The following is a 17349-nucleotide window of genomic DNA, read 5'->3' on the forward strand; positions in this document are numbered from 1 at the left end:
TGAAAAACAAACGCGCAGTTGGTTGCCGGCGGATTATAACGCACGAACTGTAAACCTATTAAGCAACACGTACGCCTTTAGCCTCCCTGAAACCGCGTGCTTGAACCTCAAATTCTTGGCCCACGAGTCATGGCGGTAAATTACGTTCCTGTTGTTTTCCGAGGGTCTCAGAGCATCCCCAATATTCTCACATCATGCCGAAGTACGTTTTTTGAATTCGGTTATCTCAGCCTCGAGCAAAACATTGCGCGGTGGATGAATTCATGACTCGAAGAATTTTTCGTCCTTCAAAAAGCTGAAATTGGCCCTCGTTTGTAGGGTTGTTTATACGCGTTTTGCATTTTTATACGCAGTTTCTTATCGTCTTATTTAGGTTGATTACGCCGAATAATGCATGCATAAAAAAAGTGAAGATCATTTTTGTGATCGTAAGACTTGGGTCGTCGGTCAAATCGAATGCCATAAGCAGATGTTTTCGTAATGATTTTTGGCTGCATCTTGAAGATCGTTCGATGATATTTTTGTTTAAATTACTAATGTTCGATAAAAGCTCACGCAATGATAATTAAGACATTTCAAAAAGTTTGTTCTTCCAAAACATACATTCTTTTAATCCAACATCATTGTAATTGTTAATTAAATTACATTAACATATGAACAGTGAACGTGAAGAACAAAGCAAACATACATTGTACAGTTATTAATGCATGCACGGCGATTACGAAAACCTCCCAATTTATTGGGTTAAAGCTCATAGTCTTAAATTGTTTCTGGATACAGATTAAAAGAGCTGCATGATGGGTCTTGGCGGAGGGTTATACGCTTCACGTCACAGTTGACTTGCCACGTAGTTTGGCAACAATTCGTACGCCTCTAGCAAGGCTTCAGTAATTCGTTCCCGGTATGGTTGTACGGAAAGAAACTGACCGCACACCAGCGCCGATCTATCGTTATACAAGCTCTCGTTCAACAACTCCGGCGACTCGATGAATTGTTCACTGCATGTATCGGGATCCAGCATTGTTACAGGTTGGTTAAGAATAGCGTAGACGAGAGCGGTTGGCTTCGTTTCTTCGCAACTCTTCAAAAACGTCGACCACTCAAGACAGTCCCGGGCATCAAGTCCGGCGTTCCTCAACTCCTCCTCAAAGGTTCGATGGTATACTCTTAACAACGATTCTCCGTGTTTGTCTCTCGTTTCTCGGTCGGTGATCAAGTGTAGAGAAATCACGCAGTCGATTGCCGGTGTACCGTACCGAGCGAATTGCAAGTCTATCAAGCAACAGTGTTGCGGATTTCCCGACTCGTCGTACTTGAGCATCATGTTGTTGGCCCAGAGGTCGCGGTGGCAAATTACGTTTCTGTACTTCGTCGAAGGGCTCAGGATTGCCGGGAAGTTATCGCACCACGGCTCGACGCGTTCCTTGAATTCGGCCCTTTGCTCTTCGGTCAGCTCGTCGCGCAGAAGGTCGATCAAGGATCTCGTTCCCCGGACGCACGAGGCTCTGTATCTCCTGGAAATATCGGAGCCGTTGAAGAGTGGCTCGTCCAAAACATGCCCGTAGACCTCGAACAAGGTCTTGCCCTCCGACTTGAGCTTATCCTCGATCACAAAGGAGCCCGAGTGCAATCGGGCCAAGGTTTGAAGGAGGACCGCGCAGTGGTTGTAATCGAAGGGCGCGTACTTGTCAGGCATCGCGTATTGAAGGGCCGAGAGGTCGTCCATAACTATGAGATCGTCCCTCGTTAAGTAACACTCGGCCGACCAGCTGGCCTGATTCTTTCCGGTTTTCATGCGTGGAATAATCTTCCCGTACATCGTCAATTCTTTCTGGAAATGGTTCGACTCGACTAGGAATTCGTACTGGGGGCTGTGCTTCAACGGCTGAGTTTTCAAGAAAAACTTGTGCTCTGTGGCTGCTTCGTCGATTTTCACCAGTGCGATGAGTTCGTAGTAGAGTCCGAGGAAGCCGTTGGTTGAGTTTAATGGGCGGAGATTGTACTCGACCATATCGAAGTCCCGGGAGAGTTTTTTCGACAGAATACTCAGCACCTCCTCTTCAGTCACAATCGGCGATTCGCCTTCGAATTCCATGGTCGCTGAAGCGTCGCTCACTTTTATTATTTTCGGCTGCATGGTGAGACATGCAATGGCACAGTTACTTGATGTGATCTTGGAACGGTTGCCTACCATCTTATATACAGCTTCTTATCACAATGTTGTGTGTATTGAATTTCATTAACGCATTTGCAAATGACAAAGATAAAGCCTGCAGACGTGAGGTTTCCATCAACAAACAATTGAATGTTTGTTTCTATTCAAATACGTAAGAAAAATATTACAACTGTCAAGAAATATACGTTACGTACCTATCTTCTGTTGGGTAGAAACTTGAGTGGAGAAACTTATTGCCCGCAGTCTCTGTTATTCGATTAAAAATTCATACCAAGTACTGCATACACTCTTCTTACAGGTAAAATGAATTGCGAATTCGAATCTCACTATTCCATCCAGTAAATTATTTCAAATCAACGCTGCATTTGTTTCGTGTTGTAGTTGTTTATTGAACTGCATTTTTGGTAATTACAAGACGTGTAACGGATTGTAAGTATAATATGCACAAGAATGACAAACATTATTGCAATATTAATTGTGCTTCGATTCATTTATTTAGAGCTAATACTTGAGTCGCTTTGTTTGAATTTTACTATTTCTTTTTCATTGCTAGAATTTGCTAATTATAACAGTAAGTGCGACTCTAATTGTAATTGGCATATGTTGAATTATTGCAAAATTGAATTGGTAAATATACATATTTCTAAAACAAAATCTGGATTGTTCGATTTGCCAATAAGAATAATTTTTGAATGTACGATCTTGTGATCCACATAGTCGTGATCTTCACGATTCTTCTACCGTTATTTGCAACGATATTCAATGAGATTTTCTGGAAACGCTCTCTCAAAATGATTACAATCAACACAAACAAAATCATCAGAAATTTTAAGTCAGACTAATAATTAATTGATGGGTATACGAACGGTGTCTCAACTTCCGACAAAGTGTCAAGAATCATTCCAAATTTGAGCTACTGACTATAATCTCTGCACCTGCTTTGGGCATTGACAGGCTTCTGTACTACATGATCAAGATTTCGAAGAAATCTATAAAATATCTGAACGTCGATTACAAATAAAACAACCAATAAGAATCGGAAGCTGACTAAGAAACATTATTTCAGGGTATCTCTTGATAAGAGAGTTCGAAATGGAAGCATCTGGTAATATTCGCCGAATAGTTATTGAACTTGGTAAACAGTTTTTCGAGTTTTCTTTGCAGATGTTTTTCATTCTTTGATCAAGTTTTCGTAACAAATTTATTTTTTATGAATAATCTTGTATGCTGATACAGAGAAGAGTGAGTGCGGTGATTTTCTGAGGATTTACAGGCACCTGAGACCAGATTACAACAAACCAAAGGTATCGTGCCGTTGATTGTCGTCACTATCGTTTATTTTACCTACCCTGACTCCCTCTGGTCAATTTAGCAGAGCCTGACTGCTGGATAGTCTCGACGAACGATCTTCACGACCCGGTCCCGCATCAAACATCACACCGCGGGCTAGGTCGGGACCAGATGGCCAAGGCAAGGGTGCAAGCATAAAATAACCTTCCTTGCGCTCAACATTTTCCTATTTTATTGGAGAAATCAAGTGATTGGTAGATATATTGGCACCCATTTGCCCGAATTACGTGTTAGGTTCTATCTGTAGCTAACATTGACGATTCGCGTTACAAGATCACAAATTTAATTGATTTTTAACCACAGGTTCGAAATATCCATATGGATGTTCACTGGACCAGCAAGTTTCGTTCCTAGTATCGGCTAATACAGAGACAACAACGAAAATTTGTAACTGCAGGTGGAATTTGACTAGCGGTCGTACTCGACCATGAATTCGGACTGGGGGCTGAGCTTCAACGGCTGAGCTTTCAGGAAAAAATGGTCCACCCTTGTCGCATCGTTGACTTTCATTACTGTGGTGAGCGCGTGGTATAGTCCCACAAACCCATTGGTCTTGTTTATTACACGAAGGTTGTACTCGACCAGATCAAAGCTTCCGGCAACTTTTTCTCCATTATTGTCAACACTTCTTCTGTGGTTAAAATCGGAACTTCCACAACTTCGAACGTCCAGGTTACTTCAAATGGTTTCGATTTCATTATGAGACACGTCGATACTTGCTTGGTATCAATTCACACACGAATTCTGTAGCTTTATAAACAGCTTCTAATCGTCACTTCATTTCTATCAGATTCACTGCACCAAATGAATCTGTGAATGCCCAAAGTAACGTCATGCCTGGCGTCAGGCTTGGATTAAAATTGAATTGTAGCCTGACAATATGTCGGTTCACCCATTCGTTCTACCGCTGAAGTACTCCGAGATTCGTGTTCGTACAATTCTCGTTGCCTCATTTCTAACTAATTTTCTCCATAACGAGCACGATATAGAATTTGTAAAATTTTCTGTAATTCAGCAAGAGTCAACTTTTATTCCCAATTTGAATAGAAAATATATGAAAAAAAAATCGATGTCAATATCAATCAATACATTCGGTTGGAATCGCCGAACCATGGTGCCAAAACGCATTTCCTGTTTTGAGAATAAAGTCTGTTATTTGCTAGAAAAATAAAGAGCAACAAGAAACTGTAAAACGTAGATTTTTTAATCAATGGTTGATACAAAAATAAGGAATCGAGCAATACGAACGCAAGACGAAATTCTTGTTGCTATGGTCTGATGCCTTCTTTATATCGTGGCAAAAACTCGTAAGCCTCGAGTAAGACTTCAGTCAAACGTTCTCGGTATGGTTTGACATTCAAAAATTGATTGCACACCACGGCAGATCTGTCGTTGTATAAACTCTCGTTCAGTAGCTCTGGCGAGTCGTTGAATTGTTTCTTAATCATATCAGGATGAAGTAGCATCACGGGTAAATTCATAATCGCATAAACAATAGCCGCAGCCCTCGTGTCTTCGCAGCTCTTCCGAAAGGTCGGCCAGTCGAGACAGCGTTTCGAATCGAGTCCCGCGTTCGTCAATTCCCTCTCCAACGTTTCGTAGTACATTCGCAAAAGCGATTCCCCGTGTTTGTCCCTCGTCTCTCTGTCGGTGGTCAAGTAAAGAACGTAGACACAGTCGGTCGCCGGTGGATTGTAACGCAGAATCTGCAAGTCTATCAGACAACAGTGCTCCGGCTTACCCAAAGCGTCGTACTTTAACATCAGGTTGTTGGCCCATAAATCACGGTGGCAAATGACGTTTCTATACTTTTTCGAAGGATTCAAAAGCTCCTCCGTATTCTCGCCCCACGGTCTAACGCGTTCCTTGAACTCGGCCCTTTCCGACTCGCTCAACTCCTTCTGCAGGAGGTCGATCAATGACATTGTTCCCAGGATGCACGAGCTCAGCATTCGCTTTGATATTCCGCTATCGTTGTACAACGACTCGCCCAATATGTCGCCGTAGACCTCGAACAGACTCTTGTTCTCCGATCTGAGCTTCTCGTCGATTATGAAGGACCCGGCGTGGAATCGGGCCAAGGATCTAAGGACGACCAGGCAGTGGTTGTAGTCGAAGGGCACGTACTTGTCCATCGTAACGTAACCCTGGGCGAACAGGTCGTCGAGGACCAGGACGTTTTCCTTGGTCAAATAACACTTGGCCGACCAGCCGGAACAGCAGCTCCCGTTTCCCATGCGCGGTATGATTTCGGTGTACATCGCCGACTCCTTTTCCGTCGCCTTTGCCGCCATCAGCAGATCGAACTGAGGACTCTGCTTCGACGGTTGAGCCTTCAGGAAAAACTTGTGCTCCTTGGTTACTCCGTCGATTTTCACCAGGGCTGTGAGTCCGTAATAGATTCCGAGGAAGCCGTTGGTTGAGTTTAATGAGCGGAGCTTGTACTCGACAAGCTCGAACTCTCCGGAGAGTTTTTTCGACAGTATACTAAGCACTTCTTCCTTAGTCACAAGCGACGATTCAGCTTCGGATTCCATGGTCGCCGAAACGTCGTTCAATTCTATCAGCTTTGGTTTCATGGTATGTATGCAGTGGCACTGTTACTTGATGTGATCTTGCAACGGACGTCTACGATCTTATATACGGCTTGTTATCAACAATTTATCTGCATCAAATTGTTGATAACACTGCTACCAAGTGCATTTGCAAATGGCAAAGATAAAGTCTGCAGACGTGAGACTTGCGTCAACAAACAATTGGACGTTTGTTTATATTCAAATACCTGGAAAAAAATAAAGGAAACGTCGAGAAGTATACGCCAAGTATCTATCTATTTTCTGTTAAGAAGCAGGAAGCTTAGCGGAGAAACTTGTCGCCAACGGTCTTTGTTTTTTTTATAAAAAAAAGTCATGTCAACTACTGTATGCACTCCTCGATTATTATACGCAAATACGATTAATTGCGAATTTAAACCTCACCATTCCGTTCAGCAAATTGTCTTAAATTGACGCTGTATTGGTTTCAAGTTATAATTATTTATTGTACTACAGTAGGAATTCTCAATAATAACGCCAAAACCCCCGAGCTGAAAAGTTTTTCAGCCAATGCGCGCGCTTCTCGCTCACCGACTCTCTCTGTCTCTCTCTTTCTTTTCTTGTTGGCTGAGCGTTCTTATTGAGAGGTTCGCGCGCGAATAATTGGAGCTTTGAGGTTGAGTCAAAGTAGAGAAAGTGCGCGAGCGAGAAATTGGGAAAATATTCTAGTCCATTGGAATTATCTTAAAAAGGCCTGTAACATGGATGTAAGAACGAACAGCAATATTATAGTTGGAATGGCTTTTAAATAACATGAATTATATCCCCTGTACGTTTGCAGTGATTTTACATTGGCAACGTTTTCGCAAAAATTTAATATCCAATAGAAGTAGCGAAAACGGCACATTTTTCAATAAACTTCCTTTAATTACTCGAAAAATATCATTTATAGGACAAAAATGTATGAAAGCAAAGTTGTTCGTCATGAAATTTCCTATAAGATAGTATGGTTCAAAAGTTGTAGATTTAAATATCTTCGCTGTAAGAATTGTTGTTGTTGTTGTTGTTTCGTAAAAGTCCCTGAAAATTAGGTTATCTTGTTACGTCTGTTAGAACTTCAAAACATCAGCAGTGTTTGCTTTTTTTTGAAGACTCCGGTGATGCGAGATATTTCTTTAAAGTTGTCGTGAAAAATTCATTCCCAAAATCAATTTATTTCGATAGCATATCCAATTGATTGTGGAAGATAGGTTTGAAATGTCTATCAAGATGTTCAACTAACGAACTTGTTGAATCGGGAAACCCATTTGACTTTGCTTGGAAAATATTTGCCATCACAGTGAAAATTCGTTGTTTTTTTCGGATACATCCGCGAATCACGTAACTGCGACAAATGACTTGTTGTTTATATTGCATGCCGATATTTGTTGAGTTCGAATTTTTGGGGTTTCATCGGTATTGCATCAATGAATCTTTCATAGTCGAGCGGGCTCTGGTTTACGTCTCAGTAAATCCTCCTTTTACAGTTCGAGACTTTGTGACCATTCATTCGCTTGAAATAAAGTCACGGTGAAGTCCTGTTTTCTAAAAGGATCAAATAACTTTTTTTACCTGTCGTATTTTGCCTAAAATCAGTAGAGGTCAAGATTTTTCGGGTATAACCCACTTTTTAAACTCCAAGTCGATGCTTGATTTGGTTTAGCTGGAATATTGGTCAGCAAAAGATCAGCGTTTCGCGAAAAAGATGGAAAAGAGAAGAAGTTTTTCATCGTCTTTAATATTTAATAACTGGGAAACGGTGATTTTCATTTCATTCTGATTTTAAGTTCGGCGCCTCACCGAATGGGACCCTTGGACATGTAATTTTCATCGAAAGCTGTCAGATAGTTTTAGAGATACAGTAGATTCTTTACATGTATTGTAAAAGATAACACCAGTTCGGCTAGGTAAGATAATTGCTTGCAGTATATTTGTTTCTATTAATAATATTTGACAACGAGTTGCGATTTCAGTCATGCGATCTGCAATATCTGTACAAACTCTGTATAACTCAAACTCATAACTAGATAATTTTAAATTCAAATTTTTGGATCTTATTTGCTAAAATTTATAAAATGACGGTAAACGATGAACATGGTTAAAAACAGAAGAAAAGCGGGATTCATGAATGTTGGCTCGAATGGAGAATTGTCGCAGTAAATGAAATTGGAAGGGAAATTCAAATTAAGGCTGCTTATCTATACGTCCGTTACTGAGGTTCTATTTTTTTAATTCCACAAGTTAGGTTTTATACCTTAAAAAAATGTCTGATACAAATGCAGTTTTTTATTTTCATCATCACATAGCGAAAAGAGAAAGAACCATTCTTTCAGTCCGATAAATACGTCTACATATAATTGTATAGAATACGCATTTTCCTAATCCTACATCACTGTCATTGTAATTAAATATCATTAACTTGTGAAAAGTAAGCATGGAGAACGGATCAAATACACATTATACAGTTTTTGATCCATGCAAGGAGATTACGAAAATCTTCCAATTTACTACGTCAAAGTTTATTGCTTCAAACTGTTTCTTGATACAGGTACGAGGATCCGATGGGTCTTGACGGAGGGTTATACGCTTCACGTCACAGTTGACTTGCCACGTAGTTTGGCAACAATTCGTACGCCTCTAGCAAGGCTTCGGTAATTCGTTCCCGGTATGGTTGTACGGAAAGAAACTGACCGCACACCAGCGCCGATCTATCGTTATACAAGCTCTCGTTCAACAACTCCGGCGACTCGATGAATTGTTCACTGCATGTATCGGGATCCAGCATTGTTACAGGTTGGTTAAGAATAGCGTAGACGAGAGCGGTTGGCTTCGTTTCTTCGCAACTCTTCAAAAACGTCGACCACTCAAGACAGTCCCGGGCATCAAGTCCGGCGTTCCTCAACTCCTCCTCAAAGGTTCGATGGTATACTCTCAACAACGATTCTTCGTGTTTGTCTCTCGTTTCCCGGTCGGTAATCAAGTGTAGAGAAATCACGCAGTCGATTGCCGGTGTACCGTACCGAGCGAATTGCAAGTCTATCAAGCAACAGTGTTGCGGATTTCCCGACTCGTCGTACTTGAGCATCATGTTGTTGGCCCAGAGGTCGCGGTGGCAAATTACGTTTCTGTACTTCGTCGAAGGGCTCAGGATTGCCGGGAAGTTATCGCACCACGGCTCGACGCGTTCCTTGAATTCGGCCCTTTGCTCTTCGGTCAGCTCGTCGCGCAGAAGGTCGATCAAGGATCTCGTTCCCAGGACGCACGAGGCTCTGTATCTCCTCGAAATATCGGAGCCGTTGAAGAGTGGCTCGTCCAAAACATGCCCGTAGACCTCGAACAAGGTCTTGCCCTCCGACTTGAGCTTATCCTCGATCACAAAGGAGCCCGAGTGCAATCGGGCCAAGGTTTGAAGGAGGACCGCGCAGTGGTTGTAATCGAAGGGCGCGTACTTGTCAGGCATCGCGTATTGAAGGGCCGAGAGGTCGTCCATAACTATGAGATCGTCCCTCGTTAAGTAACACTCGGCCGACCAGCTGGCCTGATTCTTTCCGGTTTTCATGCGTGGAATAATCTTCCCGTACATCGTCGATTCCTTCTGGAAATGGTTCGACTCGACTAGGAATTCGTACTGGGGGCTGTGCTTCAACGGTTTCGCTTTCAAGAAAAAATGGTCCACTCTTGTCGCACCGTTGACTTTCACTACTGTGGTGAGCGCGTGGTATAGTCCCATAAACCCATTGGTCTTGTTTATTACACGAAGGTTGTACTCAACCAGATCAAAGCTTCCGGTAACCTTTTTTCTCATTATTGTCAATACTTCTTCTGTGGTTAAAACCGGAGCTTCCACAGCTTCGGACTTCAAGCTTGCTTCAACTGGTTTCGTCTTCATTATGAGACACGTCGGTACTGGCTCGGTATAAAATCGCAGAGAAATTCTCCAGTTTTATACGCAGCTTCTTATCGCCACTTTATTGCTATCAAATTCACTGGAGCAAATACATCTGTGAATAGCCAAAATAATGTCATGTCTGGTGTAACATTTGAATCAACATGGAATTACAGCCTGGTAGTCATTTCACCCAGTCATTCTACCGCCAAAGTACTCCAAGATTCGTATTCGTACAATTCTCGTTGCCTCATTTCTAACTAATCGTCTCCGTCGCGAGCACGATATAGAATTAGTAAAATTTTTCGTAATTCAAGACCAGTTACCTTTTATTCCTACTTCAAATTCAAAATACATGAAAAATAAATCGACACCCATGGCAATACATTCGGTTATAATTGTCGAACCGTGGTGTCAAAACGAATTTCCCGTTTCGAGAAATAAAATAATCATCCTTAAATCATATACCTCATTTTGAAAGTGCAGGACTGTACTAATTGTTTCACCTAGAAAACCATCGCAGTCTCACATAATCAGAGAAAATGGCGATAAACTACGAGAACGAGAATTTCACCGTCGTTGTAGAACGGACATTAAACGGCCTTTGGATGAGAAATGCCAATGCAGTCGTAAAACACGCGAGCTGAATCCCGTATTTCTCCGTGAAATCCGTAACAAGTTGTATGATGAAGCAGTTATCCTGTTTACGGATGTGCGACGTTTATATGTGTTTCTCAAACAAACTTCGGCAGTTGGGTCAAGCCTCGCTGCTCGCAGCAACGTACAGTTCAGATTATACTAAATCGTCTACCTTACACCGCGACCATTGCTGCTGCAACGTTACGACCACGCTTTCGTATAAATTTGGTTTTGCGCTTTGCCTCGCGTGAGTGTCCTGACGTACAATATTGCGTCCATCGGAACCAGCCTAACCTACTCCATAACTGTTTGCTTAATTAGGTCACGCATTCGTCCGACGAGTGAAACGGATCGTGTGAAAGTATAAAAATAATACTTGGGCTTTGCGCTATCCAGTGTAAGATGAGCGTTCTTTTCTTTTTATTTTAGTAAGCCTTGACTCGATGATAGGTGGATCTATTTCACTGTGATCGAGCGAACAATGGAGAGAAAAGAAATCCACCCCTTGGGAAGACTGCAGCTATTACTTTTTGTGAAAAATGAAAGATTGCGCTTTTTTTTGACGGTCGTATTACAGTCATAGATAACTTGGTCAGCAAGTTGGATGAAGCAATGTCTTCGATGTTCTTGTGGATGTCATGAAAATCATGTAAAATTAGATTTAATCCCAATGTTGCAGAGCCGACGCTCACAATTCGAGACGAGGTATTTTTACTAATTTTTCAATCACGTACAGCAATCTTGTTTCCTTAATTACGCGTTTAAACGTAGAAAATCTTATTTCTATATTTTTTTTCATATGTAACAAATGGAGTGAATCGTGTTCTCAGATACAGCAAGAAAATACAGACGTTCGTGAATCAGGACCAGATTGCATTCCACACTGAAAAAATGTTTTCAGGAAGTGTAAATGAAAAAGACTTTACTACTTTCTGAACAAAACATTCTTCTACCGAAACGCGGTACCATTTTTCAGTGATTTAATAAAATCGTAGCAAAGTACATGGTAAAAAATGACGGGTAAATACGAGTAAAAGTACGTGCAGCCTTGTAAATGTTATTAACAAAAAATGCAGACGTCCGCAAACGAGATTCACGGCTAATAGCTGTGACACTGCCTGTCCAGATCATAATCGACGTTGACGTTGTTTCTTCTGTAAAACTGATCCTGAATTTTGTTGGACCGATAGAATTTGCTCTCGGGAAAATCGAGTTGTATTCTGTTAGGTCGACCGTGCCAATGACTGGTGAGGACAGCTACTTTGCGCCGTTTGTTTTCCTCGTAAATTCCGTCCCAGATAAGAGCAGGTTGCCTGCGATCACAGCGTTGCTGTTTGGGGTTGAAAGGGGCCGTGTCATGAATGCGATCGTACCCCGTGGTCAGCTGTCCGCGACTCCTTCGACCCTCCTGCTTTCCGTTGCCAAAGTAAGTGATTTCATCTCTGACCGCGAAAGGCTCCGACTAGAAGGTTTCGAAACTGAAAATGTTTGGTCCGAGGAGGTGACTTATCGTTAGTTTGTTAACGAGGTTAGAAGACGCGAGTTCGTTTTCTTCTCACCGGTCCTACGCATGCGAAAATTTTCGGTATACACTCTTCGGACGCTTTCATCAGCGTCCATGGTGTTTTGAATTCGGTCTGAAACCTCCCTGTCATTTTGACAACTCCGTTTTTGAAAATAGCGACACGTTCTTGACCCGCCTTAATTTCCGTCGCGACTAGTCGAGGAAAACGGTTGACGGAGAACGTCGTTGAAAACGAGCCAGGCAGTCGCAAGCTTTTTTTTTGCACTGCATGACCTGAAGTTGCACCGATAGTCTTCTCGATGGAAAAGAGAAAAGCGTGCAGTAAGGAATGAGGTTGATGAATTTCAGATGAGAAATCAGTGGTTGAATCGATATTATGCTCAGCATTCTCACTTCCTGCAATCATGAGCACGAGTTCGTGTACGGGTAGTGAAGTTATGTCAAACATACCAAGAAAGCATTTCTCATTCCGGAAGCTTTACTTATGACGTCAGCAAGCTACATTAACGGTACAATCGCCAGGTAGACATCGTATGTTGATCAATCGAATCCTTGACTCGAGGGTAATTCCGTTAACTTTGTTGGTGTCCAACTTCTTGGACTCGATTCAACCATCGACGAGCGGACTCGTCATTTAAGTCGCTTGAGCATCACTGTAGTAACGGGCGTCCCGACATTTGTTTTGGCCTTATCGTCATAGTAACTCTGCACGTACGTACACCGTGCTTCTGGTTCTATCACAAAACTAAACCGTGCTTACCTATCGCCAGTCCAACTGGTGGAAAGCCTTCCATCCGAGGCAGTACACAGCGATTGAATATTACATCTGCTGGAGTGGTGAGCTCGGTAATCGAACGTTATTTCATTCGTGGATTGATATTACAAGTCGCTGAGACTCGGAACGTCGAATTGATTCAGGTAACGCGGAATTAAAGCCAGCATTTGTTCAGCACGTCCGTATTGTAGAATTTCAGTTTATCGAAATGCATGTCTCACTGTCACACCTTTTGTACATTTCTATGTGTACATATTTCTCTCGATTCACTGTTTTGTTACACTGCTTGATCAGATATCAGGTCTGTTCACTTGATCGTTACTTCGTCTGTCCCTGAAATTCGTAAGTCTCGTCTAAAAATAATGAAATTTATTCAAAGCACATGATTTATTTTCGCCTGATGTCTTGTACACGGTAATTTCAAGAAATATAACGTGTATTTGTTACCTTGACTTTCTCACAAACGAGATTACTCGTCTGTGTCTGAGTCAATAAATTTCTACAATATTTACCTACCAAAATACATGGTTACACCCACGGGACGGTACTTTTGTAACTGAAAAAATTTTTAAGTCTCCCTTTCTAATTATTTCGATATCTGCGCGTACGCGAGTGACTTTGTCCGATCACTTCGCAATATTTTATTTCTTGTGTTAGTAATTGGAACGAAGATCTCGTTTACGAACGCTCGTAAATTGTGGAGCTTAAACAGAGATTTACCGTCTCTAACACCTTGGCTTGCTTGCACACGTCTTGCAGCACGTGCAATATACGCAATGATTTATTAACGATATCTCCAAGAGGACACAAAAACCGAGAAGTACGCGATATAAGTACACAGACGTGACCAGAGACAATAAAATCCAAATTTTCTCGTACCTTTCCGATCATTTCAATAAGATGTGACGATGAAAATAGTACCAAAAGTTGCTGGCGGCTGGAGAATTTTGACGCATATAAATGGGAATTACTTAATCCTCCGTAATTCATCGAGATCAGTCGGTCTTTTTGGCAACGTTCGGATTGTTTTTTTTTTTTTTCAAAGGCGTTATATTACTTAAGTAAACCATTTTTCCCCATCCCTTTATGATATATGCTGCAGCTGCAGGTGGGCGGGAAGCAGGCAATCTCTGACGAGCAAAATTCAGGGGTAGGATGAATATTTCATGAAACTTTATCAATTAAGGCGTTGTGGATCTGGAAGGCTCAGAGGCCCTTTTCGTATTTAGGTGTTTAATTTCAAAAGTTTTAATGACCGCGTTCAATGAACCTGTGTTAATCTACACGGTAATAATCAATGCGCATGCATCATTTTAATCGTCGATGGAAACGCGACCCTCGCAGACGATCGGGAAAAACTTCAAAACAATCGTCAATATTTGCCTTTCATTTTGTAGAAACTGTACAACAAAAGCACCAAAATGCCTGTGGATTTGTACTATTTACCGCCAAGTATTCCCTGCCGAGCTGTCATGATGCTCGCTAAAGCCTTGGGCATTCATTTGAACTTGAAGGTAGTCAATATCCTGGAAGGCGAGCACTTGAAGCCGGAATTTCTCAAGGTATACATCGATCGATCCTTCTCATCTCAATTATGAAAAGTTTTACAAATTTGTCGATGCCTTTTGCCTGTGGAAATAATAAGCCGTGCTGTCAAATGATTAATTTACTCCCACGAGAATGAAATTGAAAATTTCTACGGTAACTAAACTGATACATCATTCATTCGATCACCTCAGATTAATCCGCAACACACGATACCGACGATCAACGATAACGGACTCATACTTTGGGAAAGGTGCGTGACTTTTGCGTTTCACTTAAATGTATCGCAGATTTTTCACACTACTGGAACGATTCGTCATGTTCACATTTTTTTTTTCATCTATAGTCGAGTCATCATGGGTTACTTTGTGGAAAAGTATGCAAAGAACGATTCGTTGTATCCGAAGGATCCGCAACGCAGAGGCAACGTTGACCAGAAACTTTACTTCGACCTCGGTACGCTGAACCAAAACCTTCTGAAGACTTACGTAAGTGTAAAGATCGTATTGCCAGGGCGAGGTGCGTTTCTGAATCGAAATTTGACCGAGCTGTTTCTCATTCGCAAGTTTCCAATTATCCTTGGCCAAGCTGAGAGTGTCGACGATAAGAATTTGGAAGCTCTGGAAAAGGCGTTCGAAGTACTTGACACGTTTTTAGAGGCGAGCAGATTCGTGGCCGGAGATCAGTTGACCATCGCCGACTTCAGCATCGTCGCCACAGTCAGTACAGCTGACGTGAGTAACTATCCGTTGTTGCACAATCGAGACGTGGATCGTTGAAAATTGGTATATGAATCGGAGGAGTGAACGAATCCCAATGAAAATTTGCTTCAGGCATTCGGCTTCGACATTGGCCGATTCGACAACGTCGCCAACTGGTACAGACTGTGTCAAAAAGCTCTGGCCAACTTTGGGTACGAAGAGATAAACGCCAACGGAGCCAAAATGTTGGGGGATATGCTGAAAAAGCGCAGCTGAATTTCGGATCTCTGACGATCGAACAAATCGCTTCAACCCTCGGACCGCAGCGCTGCCTGTTGGTCCGAAGAAATGAAAGATCTTCTAGTCGTTAGAAGCACACGTTTCAATTTCCTCGCACGTGTGCCCAGCGCAATATCCCGATTGGCAAGCAGCGGTGCATCGGTGTAATTTGAAGAAGTGGAAGCCTACATTTTTTCTGCGTCAGTACGAAAGTTTTACCTCAAAAATTCACTCCGCTTGAGAGGTTTCTCGTTGGAAGATTTTCCGGACCCTGCAAGCGAAGCGGTTAATTGAGAAACTTGTTGATTAGTCATTATTATTCATAAGAATTAATCTTCACCTTATTATCAGATTATTTCACCTTAATTACTTAGTCAAAATAATAAATATCACCTTGTTATGATTACGTGTATTTTGCAATTATCTTAATGGCTGTATATTTCTTTACGTGAAATCATGAGGTAGATGACGAAATTGGGTTTAAAAAAAATCCTTCAGTCATTTAATTAGGAGAGAAAATATTTTTAAATACTACTTGATAGCGATAGATCCAACAAATCTATTTTCTTTAAACGGAAAAATTTCTCCTATTGAATCTTTAATCTTTAGCTATCCATGTAATACTTTATCTTATTTCAAGATGGTTCAGCACTTTGACCCACAATTGTAAGTTACCCGCAGTCTGCTCCTTACCCGATTGAGGAAGTAATTTTTTAAATTTAATATGTTCAACCGCCGATTACAATCATCTCATGAACGTTACTGCAGTTGGTACGTCTGCAGAATCGAACGATTTGAATTCGATTGTTGCTACGCACGGTGAAGGTTCTTTCAGCCGTCGGTAAATCATGGACTGCCATCCGCTGATATTGCCGGAGTTCTGCACGAAACTCGAAAGCCTCAGCAGCCGTAACTAATTCGGATGATTGTCCTGGTTCGAAGCTGTATTAGAAACCAGTTACACAAATAGTGCATATACTGGCACTTTAGAGATCATACAGCAATTGAAAGTCGCAATATTTGGGCACCATCTTCTCTGCGGTCTTGCTCAAATACGTTATTCCGAAATCATGAAAAATCCTTACCAAGTGGCACTGAAATTCAATCCTTAAGTTAAAAGAAATTTGAGATATCAAACTGTATGTAGAAATAATTAGATCAATATTAAACGGTTTAAGTTAACGGAGTATCAAAATGTAAACCTTTTAAACTTTTTTCCTGTGAAATATTTGACTGAGTACGCCGGAGTCACGGTTAATAGTCACAAAAGTGATTTGTCATTTCGTGCGCAGCAAACTTATGACGTTTGTTGTGTAACAGCATGCTGAAAAGAATTTCCGACTTAGAACGCAATGGGAAACCGGTTCCTACGTGTAAAATGGAAAATTTAATTGGGTACATGAAATGCTGAGTTCGACTTGAACGAAGTGAAAACGATTTCACGGAACGTAATAAATAACAACGCGTTTGGAACGCACAATCTCTCATTGTCTAACTGTAGTTGGTAACATTGTGTCGTGTGGGTAATTATTACTGGTAATTGGCGCAAAACACAAGCCTAGGACAATGCAGCTGCTCAGTATCTTGCTTGCGATAGTTACATGGAAATAGAACAACTGTTTACATGTCGCGAATCGTTAGAATCCAATCGTCCCGTCCCTTATCTAAAAGCTGACTGGGTGGTAAAGTTACGTAATATGTTACCGAGGAAAACGTGTTCTTATCAATAACCGAAGCTTCCTATCTACGATAAGATATCTCGCCAATTTCGTCAGCGTGGTCGCTTTCATCGCGTTTACGCTGATAAGGCTTGCGCGGCGAGTAATTCTTGAAGACGAGTAGAACTGCATAATGTCAATTCGTTCGGTAAATAAATTGAAAGATCGCTGAGAATACGAGA

The 17349-nt window shown here is 41.6% G+C and overlaps 4 protein-coding genes and 1 long non-coding RNA gene across 5 annotated transcripts; 1 reads left to right on the top strand and 4 right to left on the bottom strand.

Annotated features, from left to right (window-relative positions):
* Positions 1–591: 591 nt before the first annotated feature.
* On the bottom strand, positions 592–2282 carry LOC124218457 (uncharacterized). Its single transcript, XM_046624940.2, has one exon. It carries the CDS (start codon positions 2192–2194, stop codon positions 830–832), a length of 1365 nt encoding a protein of 454 aa, XP_046480896.1. The 5' UTR covers positions 2195–2282; the 3' UTR covers positions 592–829.
* A 2427-nt stretch (positions 2283–4709) lies between these two features.
* LOC124218463 (uncharacterized) lies at positions 4710–6145 on the bottom strand. Its single transcript, XM_046624954.2, has one exon. The coding sequence runs from the start codon at positions 6103–6105 to the stop codon at positions 4795–4797; it is 1311 nt and encodes a 436-aa protein (XP_046480910.1). The 5' UTR covers positions 6106–6145; the 3' UTR covers positions 4710–4794.
* Positions 6146–8176: 2031 nt separating this feature from the next.
* On the bottom strand, positions 8177–9994 carry LOC124218469 (uncharacterized). The gene has a single exon (XM_046624968.2). It carries the CDS (start codon positions 9986–9988, stop codon positions 8693–8695), a length of 1296 nt encoding a protein of 431 aa, XP_046480924.1. The 5' UTR covers positions 9989–9994; the 3' UTR covers positions 8177–8692.
* A 2900-nt stretch (positions 9995–12894) lies between these two features.
* On the top strand, positions 12895–16631 carry LOC124223152 (glutathione S-transferase 1-1-like). The gene is made up of 6 exons (XM_046634927.2): positions 12895–13067; positions 14322–14486; positions 14664–14722; positions 14816–14957; positions 15036–15203; positions 15303–16631. The coding sequence occupies exons 2-6, from the start codon at positions 14346–14348 to the stop codon at positions 15444–15446; spliced, it is 654 nt and encodes a 217-aa protein (XP_046490883.1). The 5' UTR covers positions 12895–13067; positions 14322–14345; the 3' UTR covers positions 15447–16631.
* LOC124223227 (uncharacterized) lies at positions 16443–16948 on the bottom strand. The gene is made up of 2 exons (XR_006884245.2): positions 16652–16948; positions 16443–16543 (listed from the first exon to the last, which is right to left on the bottom strand). It is a non-coding gene; the product is annotated as an uncharacterized lncRNA (long non-coding RNA).
* Between the last annotated feature and the right edge of the window lie 401 nt (positions 16949–17349).

Source organism: Neodiprion pinetum, chromosome 1, assembly GCF_021155775.2.
Source record: "Neodiprion pinetum isolate iyNeoPine1 chromosome 1, iyNeoPine1.2, whole genome shotgun sequence".
NCBI classification, from domain to species: domain Eukaryota; kingdom Metazoa; phylum Arthropoda; class Insecta; order Hymenoptera; family Diprionidae; genus Neodiprion; species Neodiprion pinetum.